Genomic DNA, 17,159 nt, shown 5'->3' with positions numbered 1-17,159 from the left:
AGAAATGCAATTAAACCATTTCCTTCCTGTATATGTGGGATTCCAGGTTTTGTTTTTATAATTACCAAATAGTTTATCTTTCAACAGACAACAAATAAACCAGATTGAGGCACACAGTCCTGGGAAGATGCATTCCCTGGAAGAGTGCAATAGTGACAAAGCTCTGAAAATGGAGAAAAAAGGGGGAAACATTGAAAAGCACACAATAATAATTAAAAAAGAAGGAGAAGTAAGTGAAATACAGGTAAGTGGCATTCTGTGCTACAATCCTACTGAACGTCTGGGTGTATTATTTCAGATGGGTATATAGAACTATTTGATGCTGTGTTCTCATTCATTTTGGAGTAGAATCTAAGTGCAATTTTTGGTAATCCACTCAGGTTAAAACAGGATAAACCAAAAGAAACACACAGCAGACTTAAGTTCAGATGACCTTGGAACTGATTTCCATGGGTGCAAGAATTTCAGTTGTAATGAAGACAGCCCCATGGCCATTCTAACATTGTGATGTCAGTTTTTATTTGAGTCCAAAATTATTGAAATCTGAAATGCACAGTGAATTTGGCTGTCCAGTTAACTATTGATCCGTCACCTCTCGCTCCCATAGATATTTTAATAAAATCTTTCTGCATTTTATTCAGAACTCCTGAATGGAACAGAGAGCTGACTGAATAGCTCAGTAGTTTAGATAGCCAGCTGCAGAGCCAGAGAGATGGGGAGTTTGATTTCCCACTGTGCCTCCTGCAAGTAGAGCCAGCCTGTATGGTTTGGGGCTAGCTGTACAGTCCCAGGATGTCTCCAGAGGAAGGGCATGGCAAACCACCTCCAAGTACTCAATTCCTAAGAAACCCTGGAAAGGGTCAACATGAGTCAGAATCAACTTGATGGCACACATTCATTCATTCATTCATTCATTCATTCATTCATTCATTCATTCATTCATTCATTCATTCATTCATTCTGCTCAAGTAATAGCTACTTAGCTGCTACTCTGGATGGCTAAAAGAAGGACATGTAATCATAAACAATAATGATAGCAATAAGAAAAATAAAATAATGACAAAAACAATGAAACAACTGTGAAAATTAATGGCAGACTTGTGGCAGAAGGGATACATAAGATTACTGATAGTTTAGAAAAGGTAGCTGTGCAAGCATATCGGGCGAAATAAGATTACTTAATTATTATATCAAGCTTTGTTAGTCTTGAAATTGAAAACAGGTCCAGTAGAGAGATAACTGGAATATGGAGTTGGAACCCCTGAATGACACTGTCTCCCAAACTTGGTACAGAGTTTGTGTCCAGCAGCATTCTATAGCAAACAGGGGAGACAGCGAAGGAAGGCATGTGGTTCCATCTGAGTATTCCAATTACTACTGGTTTCACAAGCTTCACTGGAACAGTGCACTAATTCAGAAGGTGAATGTACCAAAGTGGGCAACGACTGACGCAAAGCTAAGTGCAAGCCTTAAAAATTACATGGCTAATCAAAATGCAACCTGTGATATTTGGCATATTGCCCAGGATTGATTTATTCATTTATTGATTTATTGATTGATTTGAGAAAATACTGTTTGTTTTCATTTGCTTCAGGGAGGACAGCAATCAGCTTGAATCCACTTCTGACAATCCATATATATTAGCAACATGAATACAAGTGTTTGTAGAACATAAAGTGTATAGTAGAATGTTTATTATTTTTCCCAGATACAAATTAGATATAAATTTTTGAAAATTAAATTTTCTTTTTTTAATCATTAATTAAACAAATGGGAAAATCTTTTTTACCGTTAGGTCTTCCTGCAAGACAGACCTTCTGAGTGCATAATGTTCCCATCGTTCTATTAGTTCTTTTGTGCCTTCTTGCCCACCTGTCCTCTCATGCACTGTAGATTTTGACATCACCCTGTACTTGTAGGTAACCAAGGAAAATCCATAAGTCAGCATTGTCTTGACGGCACATGATTATTATCAAATGAAACAGAATAATTGTGGAGGAGGAATAGAAGTTTGCAGTTGCTATGGGGCTATTTCCCTTTCCTCTCTCTCACCTTTCAAAAATCTTTTTTATTAAGCCATTTATTGTGGAAGTCCAAATTACTGTCACTCTTAGCATCCTTCTGAGAGACATTTAGTTTTAGAACCATTTGGGGCTTCTTTGGGGGAGGGAGGGTGGAACATAAAAGGTAAACTCTCTTTTCTGCAACTATAAGCACCAGGAAAGTTATAAGTACAGATTCAGCTCTAGCCTATACAGGAATGAGGAAATTTCTGTATAGAAATGCTGCTGCTGTTGTTGATTTTGCTGCTGCTAATCCTACTACTATTAACCCCCTGATGACAGAAGTTAAAGCAGCAAATAATTGGGCTGCAGGAGGCGTTTAGGAGAAATGAGACCCAGTGGCATGCTGCTCATGACAAATTAAGAAGCCAAGTTGAAGCTTTGACCAAGCAGAACCTGGAGCTTCAATACGAGCTCAGAACCTCTGAGCATCAGAAGATGGAAGCGGAAAGAACGCATGGGCACATGGAGTTTCCTAGCAGAAGAACAGAAACACCGGTACAGTAAACAGGCTCACAGCCTGTGTTTGGGTTCTTGATTTCTGTCCCTATATTTATGTCTGAGGAAAGACTACAACTCTTGTATGTGGCTGCCCCACTGTCTGAATATTCTTCAGGTGGGGAACGACTGCCGTTCAGTTATACTGCTAGAGCAGGCTTGTGAACTTTTCCTGAAGGGTTGAAGGAAGGTTGAACTTCCCATTCTTTCTTCCCTCATTGTCAGATCTATTTGCAGGGCAGCACCAGAACCCACTGTGGTAAATATCAGACCTAGAACATCCTCAATGGCAGGTTAGTTTGAAGTGGAACCTACAGGGGGAGCCCTAGCCTTAGGGAGAGTGAGGCAACTGCTAGGGGCAGAAAAGGCTGAATGACATAGAGTGGCTATTGCTGCATATGGCAGGTGACCTGCTCTGCTTCTCCTAAGTTACTTTCCTGGCCTCAGGTGCAGGGAAGGTGCTGTCTTTTTGCCACAAGTGATGAAACAATATTCACGTGCCTGTCTCATCATCACCATGGAGTTGGGCAGAGATGGGGCAGGCCTTGTCCCTTGCTGCAAAATGCTTTGAACCAGCCAGTGCCATACAGGGACATGAAACCTTGGGGAAGTTTCTCCCTCTTCTTCCTAGCAAAAACCTACGTAGTTAGGGCACTGCCAGTCTCCATTTTTATTTACTTGTACACACATGAAACATTGGTAATATGTAGTCTTCTCTTTATCAGGTCGCAGCAGCTATTTTGAGTGGAGCATCACCTCCAGAGGACCTGCAAGAGGGAGTGCTGCGAGGGAGCCTTGGAAGTCCTGGCAGTGGGCATGGAGGAAGGAAAATGCCACTGGACGTATTTGTCCCGAAAGATAGGAACACACAAGTAAGACATGTGATTTTGATGCAGAGAAAATTTGAAACAATCCCATAATATATACAATCAGAGCTTATGTAGTGTAGCGTGTGGGCTACAGAGTCTGAAGATCAATCCCAGTGTGGCATTGAAGATGCTAACTTTTGTGCAGAGATGAAGATACTCAGGAGCAATTCAGGAAATCATAGGTTCAACTGTTGTTTCTTCAGTGAACTCATTGAGGGGCTGTGAGTGGGTTCTCTATTACCTTGAGGAGTAATTCTTCCCGGGGAGACAAAAGAGGAGTCAGAATTGAAAATTAAAGTATTTTTATTAACAATTGGGTTCACTATTGGGTTCACTTCTTCTTCTTGGTTACAAACAACAGAACTTTGAACTGATAACTGGGGAGGAGAACTCTCCCAAAACCATAACATGGATTTTTCTTCATTCAAATCTTTTAATAGTAAATTCTTGCTTTTTCCTCCTCCTCCGTTGGTTGCCTCATGAAGTTGTTTAGTACTGCACACAGGGTCCCGCAACAAGGGTGGCGGGCCCAGTCTCCCTCTCTCTGGACTCTTTCCTCTAATTCTGGTGGGATATGATGTACCAGACGTGCTGGACCTTGTTTCATCGGGTACACCAGCACCTTCCATTCCTCCGGACTCAAACCAGGGATGATGGGTCTCATCTTACTGCTAGCTCGGTTTTCTTCCTCTTCACTCGTTAGATTCACTGAGGGTCTTTTAACTGGAACTGAAAAGACTTGGACATCTCTCTCTGTTTTCCCGGATTCGCTCTCTCTAAAGACAGACACTTTCTCCGTCTCTTTAGAAACGCTTCCTTCTTCAGTTGTTAAGAATACATCTATCTTCTCTCTCTCTTTTAACACCTCAGGTCTTTCTACTGGTTTCTTCTCCCTTTCACCATGAACTGGTCTCCTGTCTCCTCCCTCTGGTCTATCTAACGGTCTCAACTGCTTTTCTTTCGCGCACGCTCCTTCCTCTCGAGCTCTTTCTACTTTCGTCTCGCGACTTTCCTCTACCTCTTCTGCTTGTCTTTTTGCCTCGGGTTTCTTTGGTTTTTCTGATTCTACCTCAATTACCTGAGGGGACGGCTCACTCTTAGTGGTCTCTCTATTCTCCTCCTCACAGGGGCCCAAGCTATTCTCTGCGCCATTCCCTCCAATATGTGGGATTACTTAACTTTATACTGTAAATGCTTCATTAACTAATTCTAGTGATTATAGGGCTGTTTTAACTATTACAACTAGATAATGAATTATGTTGAATGTCTGAAAACACCACCTGTGCATCCATTAATTAAGTAATCATATATTAAGAAATATGTTGTGGATTTCCAAGAGCCTATTGTGTTTTTTTTAATGACATCTAGGCAACAAGAAGTGAATGGCAGAAATCTGAGTTATTGAAATCCACGACAGGAGAACCAGGAATGAAGAGCCCACCTAAAACCCTTCATAACAGAAGTGTGACGCCGACAGGACGAAAGACGCCTCATCAGACACCATTTGAAGTAGAGAAAGTAACACAGAGTCTCTAAATAGCCTAGCTTCTTAAGTATCTGAAGTTGTGCTTTTTCCCTACGTTTTTACAACACAAAACCTGCTGCTTAAAGATTACTGCCCTGCCTTTTTTCTTCCCTTCCTCGCTAGGTTTTAAGGAGGTCCAGCAAACCTGAATGTAATGCAGGGGTGGCAGAGGGACTAAAGCAATAGATGAATAGTGACTATCCTTGGAATGTCTGTGGAAGTGAAAGTGGTGTACATCTCACTTTTTCCTTTTGTTACAGGACAATCGAGATGGAGATAAGGCTTAAAATAGTGCTTCTCAACAACTGCCTTTTACCTTTGCCTTCCTTTAGTTGTTGCTTCTGACCTGTATTTCATGGCATAAATTCCAGATATAAACTTCTTGAGAGCTGTAGCAATTTTTGTAATACTGATGAGCATCCTGAGGCTTTCCTTGTAATGGATTTTATCAAAAGGAAGAGGCTATGAGGCTGACTCCACAGGCATTTAGCCCACTATTTGGTGCACTGCAGGAATGGGTGGGTTTGCTCTTAAAGATGGATATCAGACAACATCTTTGTTGGATCAAGCCAGCCTACCCCCCAGAGCCATCATTTTTGTACCTTCCTGCACCCCTATCAGGGACATCTGCTTTTTTGGTGCATGTGGAATTGCTCTGTTTTGGTTTGGGCACATCTGAGGGCTGGAACTGATCTATATCAAGCCTTCTGATTTGAATTTGCCAAGGTTGTGAAGTGACTTATTGTGAAGTTATTTGGCAAATTCATCACTCCTCATCGGAGAGGCAAGAGAAGTGGGGAAAAAATTTGACTGTAGAATGGACTATTGCTGAAGAACTGCATCAGCTATTTAAACAAATAATAAAACAACATCTTCTTTGCTTTATAACAGTCCGGTCACAAAACTGCCTTCAGTTGAATCCATGGTGATGGCTTTGACTCGAATTCGTGTCTCAACCAGCCCTTTAAGAGAAGGCAAATAAAAGATTTTTTAAAATAACTGCTACAGCTCATCACCGGTCATCCACATATAGTTAAAAAAAAAACAATACACTACACCTCTGCCAAGGGGCAGAGGAAGTGATCAATTGGCTGATCACCTGAGGTGGCTTGCTTATTAAGTCATTTGAGAATATTGGCAGAAGTGATTTTTGTGTGAACCACTGGGCTTGGTTAAATCACTTAAATCAAGCCCAGCCATTCAAAATCATCCCAGACTAGCTTGCTCCCTGCCATTAATGTAACCACACCCTCTCAAAATGATTGCTTAATGAGAGAAACAATCACAATTGTAGCCCCAAATCACCCAGAAAGCTGACACTTTTCAGAAAACATCTTAAAAGTTTTCTATATAACCCCATAATTTTCCCCTCTAAAAACATTTTTTTCTTTTTCTTTGGCTCAGTTATAGCTTTGTAAAATATGAGAAGATCTCTTATTAATTATTTTTAATACCCAGATAGTATCATTTGTGGGTAGGAGGGTTGTGCTTTAATTTAAATGTGGTCCCTTTATTGTAGGCATCATCTCAGGTGGATCAGATTCAGCAACAGAGTTATGGAAGGAACTCCCCATTGTCTTCCTCTAACCTGAATGTATTTAAGGATACCAGTGAGTCTTCATATGTGAAAGGTAAAATATATGTGTATAGTAGGCATACAATAAGCAGAAACAGAATGTCCTGTTTTTCAAAAACGTTGCTTTTGCCAGCGGCTAGCAACGTAAACAATGTGTTGGACTCAAAAACAGGCTTTGAATCAGGTTTGATAGGTGACCACTGATAGTATAAATATTTTAATCCCTCTAGGTGCATACTTTTCCACCTCAGACAGTTCAGAAGGTGCAGCTTTTTTAAATAGCCAGAATAATGACATTCTAAGATCCACAGTCTTGGATAACATGGAAAAGGTAAGTTAATTTACAAGCATTAAATACAATCCTTTATACAGAAAACATGCCTAAAACCTTAAGTGTGAAGATTGCCTTAGCTAAGAAATGCTAGTGATTCCTAATGGTGGTTGTTCCCACTCAAATTCTTGTCTGGTTCTTGTGAAGGAGGACAGAGCTGTGTAGGACACACAACCTATTTTGCATCTGCTGGACTAGGCTACTTCCTCAGGTGTAGTGGAGGACACTATCCCATTGCTAGAGCTGAACTAAAACCTAATCGCTGTTTGCTACCATCTGTAAAATGGAATGGGAAGAAGATGCCAGCTTGTTGTTTGCTTTAGGCAGCAAAACATTCCAGATCAGCCCTGCTTTAAGCATACGTACTTGTTGAGTGAGTTCAGATTTCTGTACAAAATCTCTGTAGGAGAAGGAGAGCCTTCAGAGATGTAAGAAGACCTCTGGAGAAGTGGCTGCGATGACTGGTTCCTCTGGAAGAAGCAGTGTAATCTCAAATGGCAGGACAACACCTTCAGAAAATATTTCTGCTGCAAGAAAGGTTTGGTCTCTCAACAGACTGTTAGATCTTTTCTCTACACATTTACATTATCTGTATCACTAATATTTGAAGTGTTCAGCCCTTAGCTTGTTCTAGAATAATGTATCATATTTCTTATATGGGCTTTTTTAGAAAGGTATGTGCAGACAAATCTATGTTTGATTGTTGATAGACTTCTCCTTTGAAATCAATACTATCAAGAAGAACATCAGTACATATTGAGAGCAAGGAAGATGGAGAAGTGAAAGAAAAAATAGAGTATCCAGATGGAAAGGTAAGGAATGTTAATTATGTGCTGTCAAGTCAATTCTGACTTATGGTGACCCTTTTCAGGGTTTTCTCAGTAGAAAGTACTCAGAAGTGGTTCATTCTTCCCTTTTTCTGGGGGTGTGCCGGGATTGGACAGCTTGCTCAAGACCACAGAGACTGGCTGTCCTCGCAGGAGGCACAGTGGGGAATGGAACTCCCAACCTCTGGTTCCACAGCCAGATACCTAAATCACTGAGCTATCCAGCCAGGAGTTTTAAATACATATTAAAGAAGAAAAACATTAACCTGTATCAAGCATGTATATGCAACATTTCCTGTGTTTGCATTCAAATCACCTGTGATTTTTCATTGTGGTCTTTCTGCATCACATGTGTATGTAATATGCCTTCCCAAATCCCTGTTTTGCAAATTTCCAAGCTAAAAAATTGGGGGCTGGATTATTCAAGCCATCTCTCAATATCTTGGAATTGGATCACCTTGCAAAAAGAAATTGAACTATTTCAGTTGTTGGGGAGAGCCTCCAGATGTACAGTTAACAAAATGAAATGGAAAGTTCTCAGCTTCATGTGTGAAAAAGATGTCATGTCTTTTTGTCTGAAGCAGCTGGTATTCCAGCAACTCGATTTTTGTTTGAGCTATGTTGCAACGTAACCTTAAGCAGTCAGTCTCTTTTAATTTTAACAGATATCTGAAGCAGCAAATAGCCAGGTGGGAAAAATTCAACCAATAGTGGTTAGGTAGGATTGTGACCTTAAAGATGAATGTTAATAATTTAATTATTTGTTTCAGACTCTTATCAATTTTCATACAGTATTGCAGATGGGCAAACTCAAAAAAATGTGAATTGTAGTAAAAATGAAGAACTGCCAAGTCCACCATTTATTAAAATTCAAGCAATAAAGATTCCAGATTTGCAAAATTATTATAAGGATTAGCAGCTCAGCCAACAAGTTACAACCGGTAACAACATAGGAACTGAAATTTGGCTTTCATTGGAGAGTTTGGCAGAAAAAATTGACAAGCATCATGAACTTCTATTTAGCACTCCTAAACCCAAAGATATCACTTGTATTTCTAGTCCTTTTCTATTCAATATTAATCGAATTTGAATCTGGCACTGTAAGAGATTAATTCCCCAGAGCTTCCCCTTTGTTTTTCTTCTTACTCATTCTTTATTTTTTGTCAATAATAAATATAAGCAATTTTAAAGCCTAGAAAACAAAATGACTTTTTGATTTGGAATATTTATTTATTGGTAAATTGCCTAAAACTGGAACGCCATTAAAAGAACAAATAATAAAGGCTAAAGCAACTTTGTTCCAAATTTTACAAGGGTTGCATTGAATGGTGATCCCTACAGTTAAATGAAAATCTGTGTAGGACTTCTGAGTCTCTAACCCTGTTCAAGAAGAGGAGGAAGAAGGTCTTGCTTCAAAAAATCTGCCTTAATGTTGGTTCAACAGTTGCTCAATTCCTCCCTCTCCTTCTCCACGCCCCCATGTGTATTTTTGTGTGTGTCCTTGCTCCGGACCGCACGGTGGATTAGCCACTCCTGGCAGGAGGCAGGATGACAAGCCTCTCTGCCAGGTCAAAAATTGGCTAGTCCACCGCGAGCTCCAGAGTGATAGGAAGGGAGCCCGGAGCCTGCAGTGGGATGGTGAGTGGACAGCCTGGCCCCAGGGCCGGGCCCTTGTTATGATGGGGGGGAAGGCATCACTTAGATGTTGGAGGAATTGAGGTAGTGTTGGATTTTACTGGTTCTTAGAGGAGCCTCATGGCACAGTGGTGAAATTGCTGTACTGCAGCCAAAACTGTGCTCATGACTCGGGGTTCATTCCCAGGTAGTCAGCTCATGGTAGACTCAGTCTTCTGTCCTTTGGAGGTTGATAAAATGAGTACTCAGCTAGCTGGGGGGGGGCAATGTGTAGCTTACATAATTAACTTGTAAACCCCGCAGAGAGTGCTTTAAATGCTGTGGGGCGATACATACGCAGCATGTTTCCCTTTTTTTTTTTTGGGTAATTTTATTTTGTTTTATTTGTAATGGACTTGCAAACAGGAGGGCTAATTGGAGAAGCTCCCTACAAAGACGAAATAACTAACCAGTCAATAGCATGAAGCCTTTTTGGCATTGTGATCCTGTTTGTAGATACGAACTCGTTTTTAAACCATAAACATTTTTGTATTAAGCAGCAAGACTAGTAATCATAGCTACTTGGAAACCTGGGGCACATTTCACAGTCTAACAATGCCTGGTTCAAATCTGGCAAGTAATCTTAATGGGAAAAAATGACTTAACTATAGACTCTGAGAATGCCTCATGATCAACTAACTGACTTGCTGGATACATCAGAATGGTTAAGAATTTTCTATACCTTGGTTCAGTCCAATCCAAATGGAGATTGCAGCAAAGAAATCAGAAGACTGACACTTGGAAGGGCATTCATGAAAGAATTAGAAAAGATCCGTCAGTATGAGGTTATGCTAGTAGAGACTAAGACAAGACTACCCATATTATAGCCCATACTGAAAGCTGGTCAGTGAAGAAAGGTGACCAGCATTAAAATCTGTTCATTTAAACAGTGTTAGAGGGGGAGGGCTTTATGGATACAGTGGACTACCAGGAAGACTCTTGGTCAAATTTGGCTCTTGGTCAAATCAAACTTGAACTCTTATTAGAAATTAAAATGACCAAACTGAGGATACTGTAACTTGGACATACCATAAGAAGGCAAGAGCCACTGGGAAATACTATAGTGTTAGGAAAGGATGAAGGTAGTAGATAAAAAAGGGCCTAAAATGAAATGGATTTGACTCAACAGAGGAAGATGTGGCCTTTAGTTTGTAAAATATGAGCAAGCTAGGGTGTTTTTGAGGCCAAAAAAATTATACTAGGGCTTATTTTCAGGTTAGGTCTTATTTTCAGGGAAACAGTAGATTACAGAATCACATGCTTCCCCTCCTTCCTTCCTTTTTCCTCATGGATTCTGACCACCAGCCTTATCCAGTGTTAAGGCTGATATTAACCCTTTATTTGGGCACTGTTTATATTCCCAATAGGAAATAAAACCAGAGTATGAAGTAGCATAGCAAACCTTCAAGAATGAAGATGTGGTTTATGTTAATTCCAGTTTAATGTTGTATTCTTTGATGGTGGTGATATATGCATGTGTTTAACTCTTTGCCTGCCTGCATCTTGTCTGCTTCATATGTCTTGCCTGTCCTTAGCCCCTTTCCAGCCATTTAAGCTCAAACTCTGTATTTGCACAGGTCAGTGTACATTTCAAATAGTATACAGGGAAAAGTGGCTGGGTATAAACAAGACAGAAAAAGAGACTGAGATTATGGAAACTTTGTGTGCTAAATGGGCTAAGCAACTCTTCAAAATTTTGCTATAATGATAATAATAATAGCAAAAAAAGATGTGTGTATCATGTAGTTAGCCTCTGCAATTTTGTGTGCTGTTATTTAATAGATATTAAATGTGTTGATTAAATACCACATGTTTGGCACTGACAAGCCATAGAGGAAAGTTAGAATTTGTACAGAGTCTAAACGCCTGGTTGTGCTGGAGTACTAGCAAGACAGCTGGTTTCACGCAGCACCTTTGCAGAAAATGTTCTGCAAGAGTGTGTTCCCCATCTGCTCATGGAGTGGTCTTGGATGATTTCCCAGGAGCTCTCTGCATGAAACAAAGCTGACATCTTGTGGCGCTGGCATGCATGCAATGGAGGTCATGTTATGCTGATATACAACTGCTGCTCACATATGTCTCTGCCATATGGTAGTTCATCAAAGTGCTGTTTGGGGCACTCCGGGTAGAATTGGAAGTCTTGAGGGGGGACACTGATTATGCTGATTTGCAGAAGAGAATTTTCTGTGCAGTTTGTGCCAGTTACAAATCTTGAAAATGAATGGCAGAGGGATGACTTTCATACGCTGAGGCTTTTAAAAGAAATTTTGTGGATGATGTTCAGGCTCCTGAAAGGAGCTGGATAATTGTTGTTATTTTGAGGCAAAGACTCTTCTTTCCTTGCTTGTCGCTTCTTGTCCTAACACACTAAAATATATGACCTCCTTCAGAGGTAGATCACACTGACATACACCCCTGCTTGCTCTTTCGTTGTCCGGCTGGGATATACTCAACTGCAGGCATACTCAATCTGATCTTATCTTTATGCATGTGTATTTATTTATTTATTTATTTATTTACTTACTTATTTATTTATTTATTTATTTATTTATCTATCTATTTATCTATCTATCTATCTATCTATCTATTTATTTATGTTTATTTGTTTATTTGTTTATTTAATCCTATTTGTACCCCCCCTAATCTGATCAATACGACCAGTCTAAATGTACTGTAAATGTGCAAAAAAGCAGCACAATAATGGGGATGGGAGAGAAGAGAAAAACAGGAACAAAAAGAGATACTTTGCTGTAAATAGGAAAGCAAGGTCATATCCAAGCTACAAACCTGTACTGTATCAGATTTTTAATTTTAAAATTTATTGGTGAAAACAAAATAAAAATAAAGAGTAAAAATAAAAGACAAAAATATGATGGCACTTTAAAGATTGCCTTTTATGTTTTTTAACGTGAGCTTTCATGGGCAAGTCCACTTCATTAGACCTAGTTTAAAATGCAGTTATTTAAATGTAGCAGCAAATTAATTGTTCCTCTTAGAATTCTTGGACTTGGAGCTGGTGAAGGGGGTTATAGTTTTCCATTTGACATCACTTCTCTTCACAGAAGGGATGTGTTTGCATTGGCAAATCAGCCTGAATCAAATTATTGCAGCCAAAGGTCCCTTGAGGATGGTTCCTCTCATTGTTCTCTCAAGTCTTTATAAAGTAAATGTGCTGATAGCATAAGGACAGTAGCAATCTCTTTACCTATCATGGATCATGAGGACTGAACTACATCCAGAACCAGTGTAAGATGTTTTTGTAGTCTGGACTTACAACATTTAAAACATTTAAAATTCAACATTTAAAATACAATTAATATATATATAAAATTGCCATCGGACCCACACCTAATATTATTTCAATTAAAAGCCTTCTGGAACAGGACATGGATGGTGCCCCTTCCCCAAACTATCTAGAGAAGACCAGCTAAAGCAGTGGTTCCCAACCTTGCGCCTCCATATGTTCTTGGACTTAAATTCCCAGAAAACCTGGCCAGCAGAGGTGGTGGTGAAGACTTCTGGGAGTTGTAGTCCACAAACATCTGTAGGCCCAAGGTTGGGGACCACTGAAAAGGATTCAATGGTGAACCCATTACCTCAGGCAACAAAATATGTTCAGCTGTTCCTCAGTTCACACATACTTGCTAGAAGATGGGCTTGGAATAATCCGAGGGCCAAATTCATTTGCAGACCAAGTGCATGGAAGTCTCTTTATCTTTTGTATAGATGTGTCCTTCTAGAATTAAACTTAATTCTAAATGTAAGCTCACTCAAATTCCAGTCTCAAACCTTTGTGTGTAACTTTGGCTTGTGTGACCACTAAGAAGGTATATCAATACAACACATGTTGTATCCAGGTGAACAACAAAGATACATTTTGATATTCTTCTTCCTAGTGCCTATGTTTTCAACCATTTTGCCAAAACATAGCGTATCTTTACTTTTTAGGAGAGTGTTCTTTAAGCAAAATATTCCAGTTAAATTTGAAATTTTGCTAAAAGGGGTGGGAATGGGCAATCTGCGTACAGCCCCGGTTTCAGACATCTTTGTTTTTAAGGTAAAACAGCTTTTAATGGACGGACGCCGAATTACTACTTACCCCAATGGCACAAAAGTGGAAATTGGTGCTGATAAAAGGACAACTGTTGTTAATTATTATAATGGAGATATTAAGAAGATCTTACCAGATCAGACAGTGGTATGTGGATTTATGTATTTCCCTTGGTTTCAAGCATGATTTGTAACCGTGATTGGGCGACTACTCAGTTCTGATTAAGTTAATTTAGGGGAGAAAGAGAAATGAATTGTTGAGTTGAAACTGTGCTGAATAGCTTCCAGAAATGTACTGGTGCCCTCATTTAAGATTTCTATGTTCTGTGATTTATCAATAAACAATTAATAGGCTACTGTCTTCCCCATCTCCCAATGCATATTGGCAAGGGTCTCCATGTGCTGTGTTTAAAGAAATCAGTGTCAAAGAAACGCAGCTCCTTCACCTAAAATGCTTGAATTCTGTGGTCTCTAGGCCCAATTTTCTTCAACTCATGCAGCTTATGCTGGATATGGAAAAAACAAAGAGCAATTCATACCTTTTCCCATTGACTTCTGGGTATTCCACATGGCATCTTACCTTTGTATGCGTCTGCAAATTGCATGCAGTTGTATATCAAAACATGAGTGGGGCTTTTATTTTGAAGTGTACTTGTAGTATGTAAATCTCCAGGCTTGGGGCCAGGGGGACCTGTTTTTGCTAGCTTGTTGTAGAATCTGCTGTATCCATGTGCATTTTAATGCTAACATGGTGGTGTTTCTCTCTGTAGCCCTCACAGATCTCATAGAAATCAGTATCTGCAACAATCTGTTGTACAATCTACACTGCCAGTTGTCATTTATTGCTTTCAGAGAGGTAGTCATATAAGCCTGTTTCAGTATGTATAAAAAAATGTAAACAAGTTGTGATAATTCTAAAAATTAATAGATTTATTTCAATGTGAAACCCGATGCATTTAGAATTCTCTCCCCCCCCCCCCCAATATATGATACGAATGGTTAGAGGAATTAGATTTTACAGTAATCTACAGAAGATCACATTGAAATAAATCTGTTAATCTTTCAGATAGCACAATGTTTTTGTTTTTATTTTTGTTGTAGATTTATTGTGTGTGAGAGAGACAATAAGTTCCAAATCAAAGAAAATCTTCTACAATTGTTAACAATGTTGTGCTCAAGATGGAGCTAAATGATAAGTGACTCATATGTCTCATTCTTACTGCAGATTTATTATTATGCAGATGCACAAACAAGCAGAACTGTTTTCCCCCATGGCTTGGAAGTGCTGCAGTTCCCTAATAAACAGATTGGTAAGTGATGCTGCCATGAACCTGAACTGATTTGAGGGGCTACAGTTACAAATACGTATGCCTATTAAATAATGAAACAATGCAACTTTTTTTCCTTTGATGTGCACAGATGGTTTATAGGTAAATCACAGAATACAGAAATCTTAAATGAAGGCACTAGCGTATTTTTTGCTTCATTCAGAGTAAAGGTGAAGCTACATTATTGATAGGGAGCCAGTTTTTGTGGGCTGCCTTTGAATTGGTTGGGGTTAATTTGAGTGATCTAATCAGGTCTGATGCTTCACACAGAAATTGCTCCTGTAGCCCATCTTTGCCTTTTCTTAAAGGACTAGTTGAAAAACTTTCTGCAGCTGAAGCCACCACCATGGATTCAAATGTGGGAAGATTCTTGACCAGTCATAAAACAAGGCATAATTGATGTAGCACATCAGCGATAGTTCATTACACAGTCTGTAATATTTTTTCATTTCACCTACCTCTGCCAAGGACCTAAGTGGCTCACATATTAAGTCATTTCAATGTAGCATAATAATAATAATAATAATAATAATAATAATAATAATAATAATAATAATAATAATAATAATAATAATAATAATAATAATAATAATAATATTGGCAAATTCAAACTAGAAAGGTTGTTTTGGATCAGTTCCAGCAGTCACACATGCTGGAACTAATCCAAACCAGAACAATCCTACCTGCACTAAAAAAAAAGCAGAAGCCCCTGCCATGGGATCAGAAAGATATGGATAGGACTGTTCTGAGAGTGGCTGGTTCACTCCAACAAATATATTGTCTGATTACCATCCGTAAGATCAAACCAGTCCATTCCTTTAGCAGACCAAACAACAGGCTAAATGCCTGTGTAGCAAGCACTAACTTTAGGCACTTCACAGTGAGACAAACCTAAGTTGAAATTCAAGCTATACCATGAAGCATACTGGGTTGCACTGGAGAAATTTGCATAGCATATCACAAGATGTCACAGAAACAGTACAGTGCCCTTCAAGAAAAATTCTCACAGTGGTTTGTAGATGTAGGTCTATCCAGAATGAGATTATGGACATCACAGATAAAATGTACAACACTGGAAATTATTTTCTCATCTCAGTTGTATTAACAAATTTTCTCACATGCTCCAGAGAGAAGTCAAACACATTTGAACTATTTTCCAAGTCATAATCTGTTGGTTCCCCCCCCCCCCGTGCCAACTTACACAGGTTCCATTTATGCAAAAATATGTTTTGATTGGGGAGTACATCAAGGCCAGTTTGTATTTCTTCTAGAATGTATGCTGTCTAACTTTTAATTTTTAAAAGTGTTGTTAATTGTATGCATCTCCAGTGACGTTGTGTATGAGAAAGTATAAACCTCACACATGGGCCTTGAATCATATATCTGCAAAACATGAGCACCTATTTCAAGCATACAAGATGGGATAGGATGCTGTTTGGGTGGGTGGGTGTTCAATAAGATAATCACTTATGTATGTATTTTATGCACTCTCTATACCCGTGAAGAAGCCATGGCCAATCAGGTTTCTAAGGAGATTGTTGTGGTGTCCTTTACTACAGAAAAATACTATCCTGATGGTACTGAAGAAATTGTGTTTCCAGATCAGACTGTGAAATTGCGGTATGACGGAGGTCTTGAAGAAACTCTTTTTCCTGATGGCACAGTAGTAAAAGTAGAAAAGTAAGTAATAAAGGGAACTTGAATCAAACATAGAAAAGGGGTGATTCTTTGATCAAAGGGTTATGTCAACATAATCTTAACACTAACGAGGTTAGAAAGTTTGATGGAGTTCTGAAGGGACAAGGCAAGTGATGTGTGAGAAATTTTTTAATCCCCTGAATTTCCCCAAAATCTGCATATTTTGACTCTTGGGTTTTATCCAAATATTCACTTTCCCCTGTTTAAACTATTTATAGATGTCAAACATGGAGTGGAGCAATAATTCTCACTTAGTACGATCCTGTCATATTATAAAATGAATTCCCACCAGAGCTCCCAGGTCTTTTTCATTCATTTATGTTTGGGAAATGGGTAACAGAGGAGGTTTGATGTTATACTAAATGGCTGCTGAACCTTGAAAGCAATGCTTTTATGATTTATGGATAACCAAACTTCAGAAACACTATCAGTTTCCATCTCATGAACAGTAATGAGCAAACCAAAGAAATTGCAGCTGTTGGGTCTCATCCTCCTTTGAAAGAGTTTGCTCCACTGAAAGGGTAACCTGCTGTATTTAAAACACTGCCGCTCCAGATGTAGTTGAACAACTCTCATTATTTTGTGGAACCGAATTTTTCATGTAATAATATATTTGTACTGGTAACTTGAGGCCTGTTTCACAGGACATAATTTATTTCTGTGTTACTGATTTTCAGTTATATTTCCTACAGCATATGCAGTATTCTTTTATTGTTGAAA

The 17,159-nt window shown here is 39.1% G+C and overlaps 1 protein-coding gene across 3 annotated transcripts in view; it reads left to right on the top strand.

The window, feature by feature from the left end:
- The window catches only part of LOC110087049 (uncharacterized), a 30,580-nt gene that overhangs the window by 10,877 nt on the left and 2,544 nt on the right, over positions 1–17,159 (top strand). The window contains exons 10-20 of one of the 3 annotated variants that reach the window (XR_013540507.1): positions 88–244; positions 2,346–2,561; positions 3,287–3,433; positions 4,799–4,948; positions 6,475–6,586; positions 6,762–6,862; positions 7,269–7,400; positions 7,573–7,674; positions 13,421–13,561; positions 14,655–14,723; positions 16,301–16,421. Coding sequence is in view for 2 of the 3 variants with exons in the window: in XM_078383190.1 (XP_078239316.1) it covers positions 88–244; positions 2,346–2,561; positions 3,287–3,433; positions 4,799–4,948; positions 6,475–6,586; positions 6,762–6,862; positions 7,269–7,400; positions 7,573–7,674; positions 13,421–13,561; positions 14,639–14,723; positions 16,301–16,421 (1,464 nt within the window). In the remaining variant the exon portion in view is untranslated. Of the gene's footprint in view, positions 1–87; positions 245–2,345; positions 2,562–3,286; positions 3,434–4,798; positions 4,949–6,474; positions 6,587–6,761; positions 6,863–7,268; positions 7,401–7,572; positions 7,675–13,420; positions 13,562–14,638; positions 14,724–16,300; positions 16,422–17,159 lie in introns of all 3 variants that reach the window. The other 2 variants (XM_078383191.1, XM_078383190.1) reach the window with 2 other exon arrangements.

The sequence above is a fragment of the Pogona vitticeps genome, chromosome 1 (assembly GCF_051106095.1).
Source record: "Pogona vitticeps strain Pit_001003342236 chromosome 1, PviZW2.1, whole genome shotgun sequence".
NCBI classification, from domain to species: Eukaryota; Metazoa; Chordata; class Lepidosauria; order Squamata; family Agamidae; genus Pogona; species Pogona vitticeps.
Note: the sequence above shows the minus strand (reverse complement) of the source record. Positions and strands in the feature narration are given on the sequence as shown.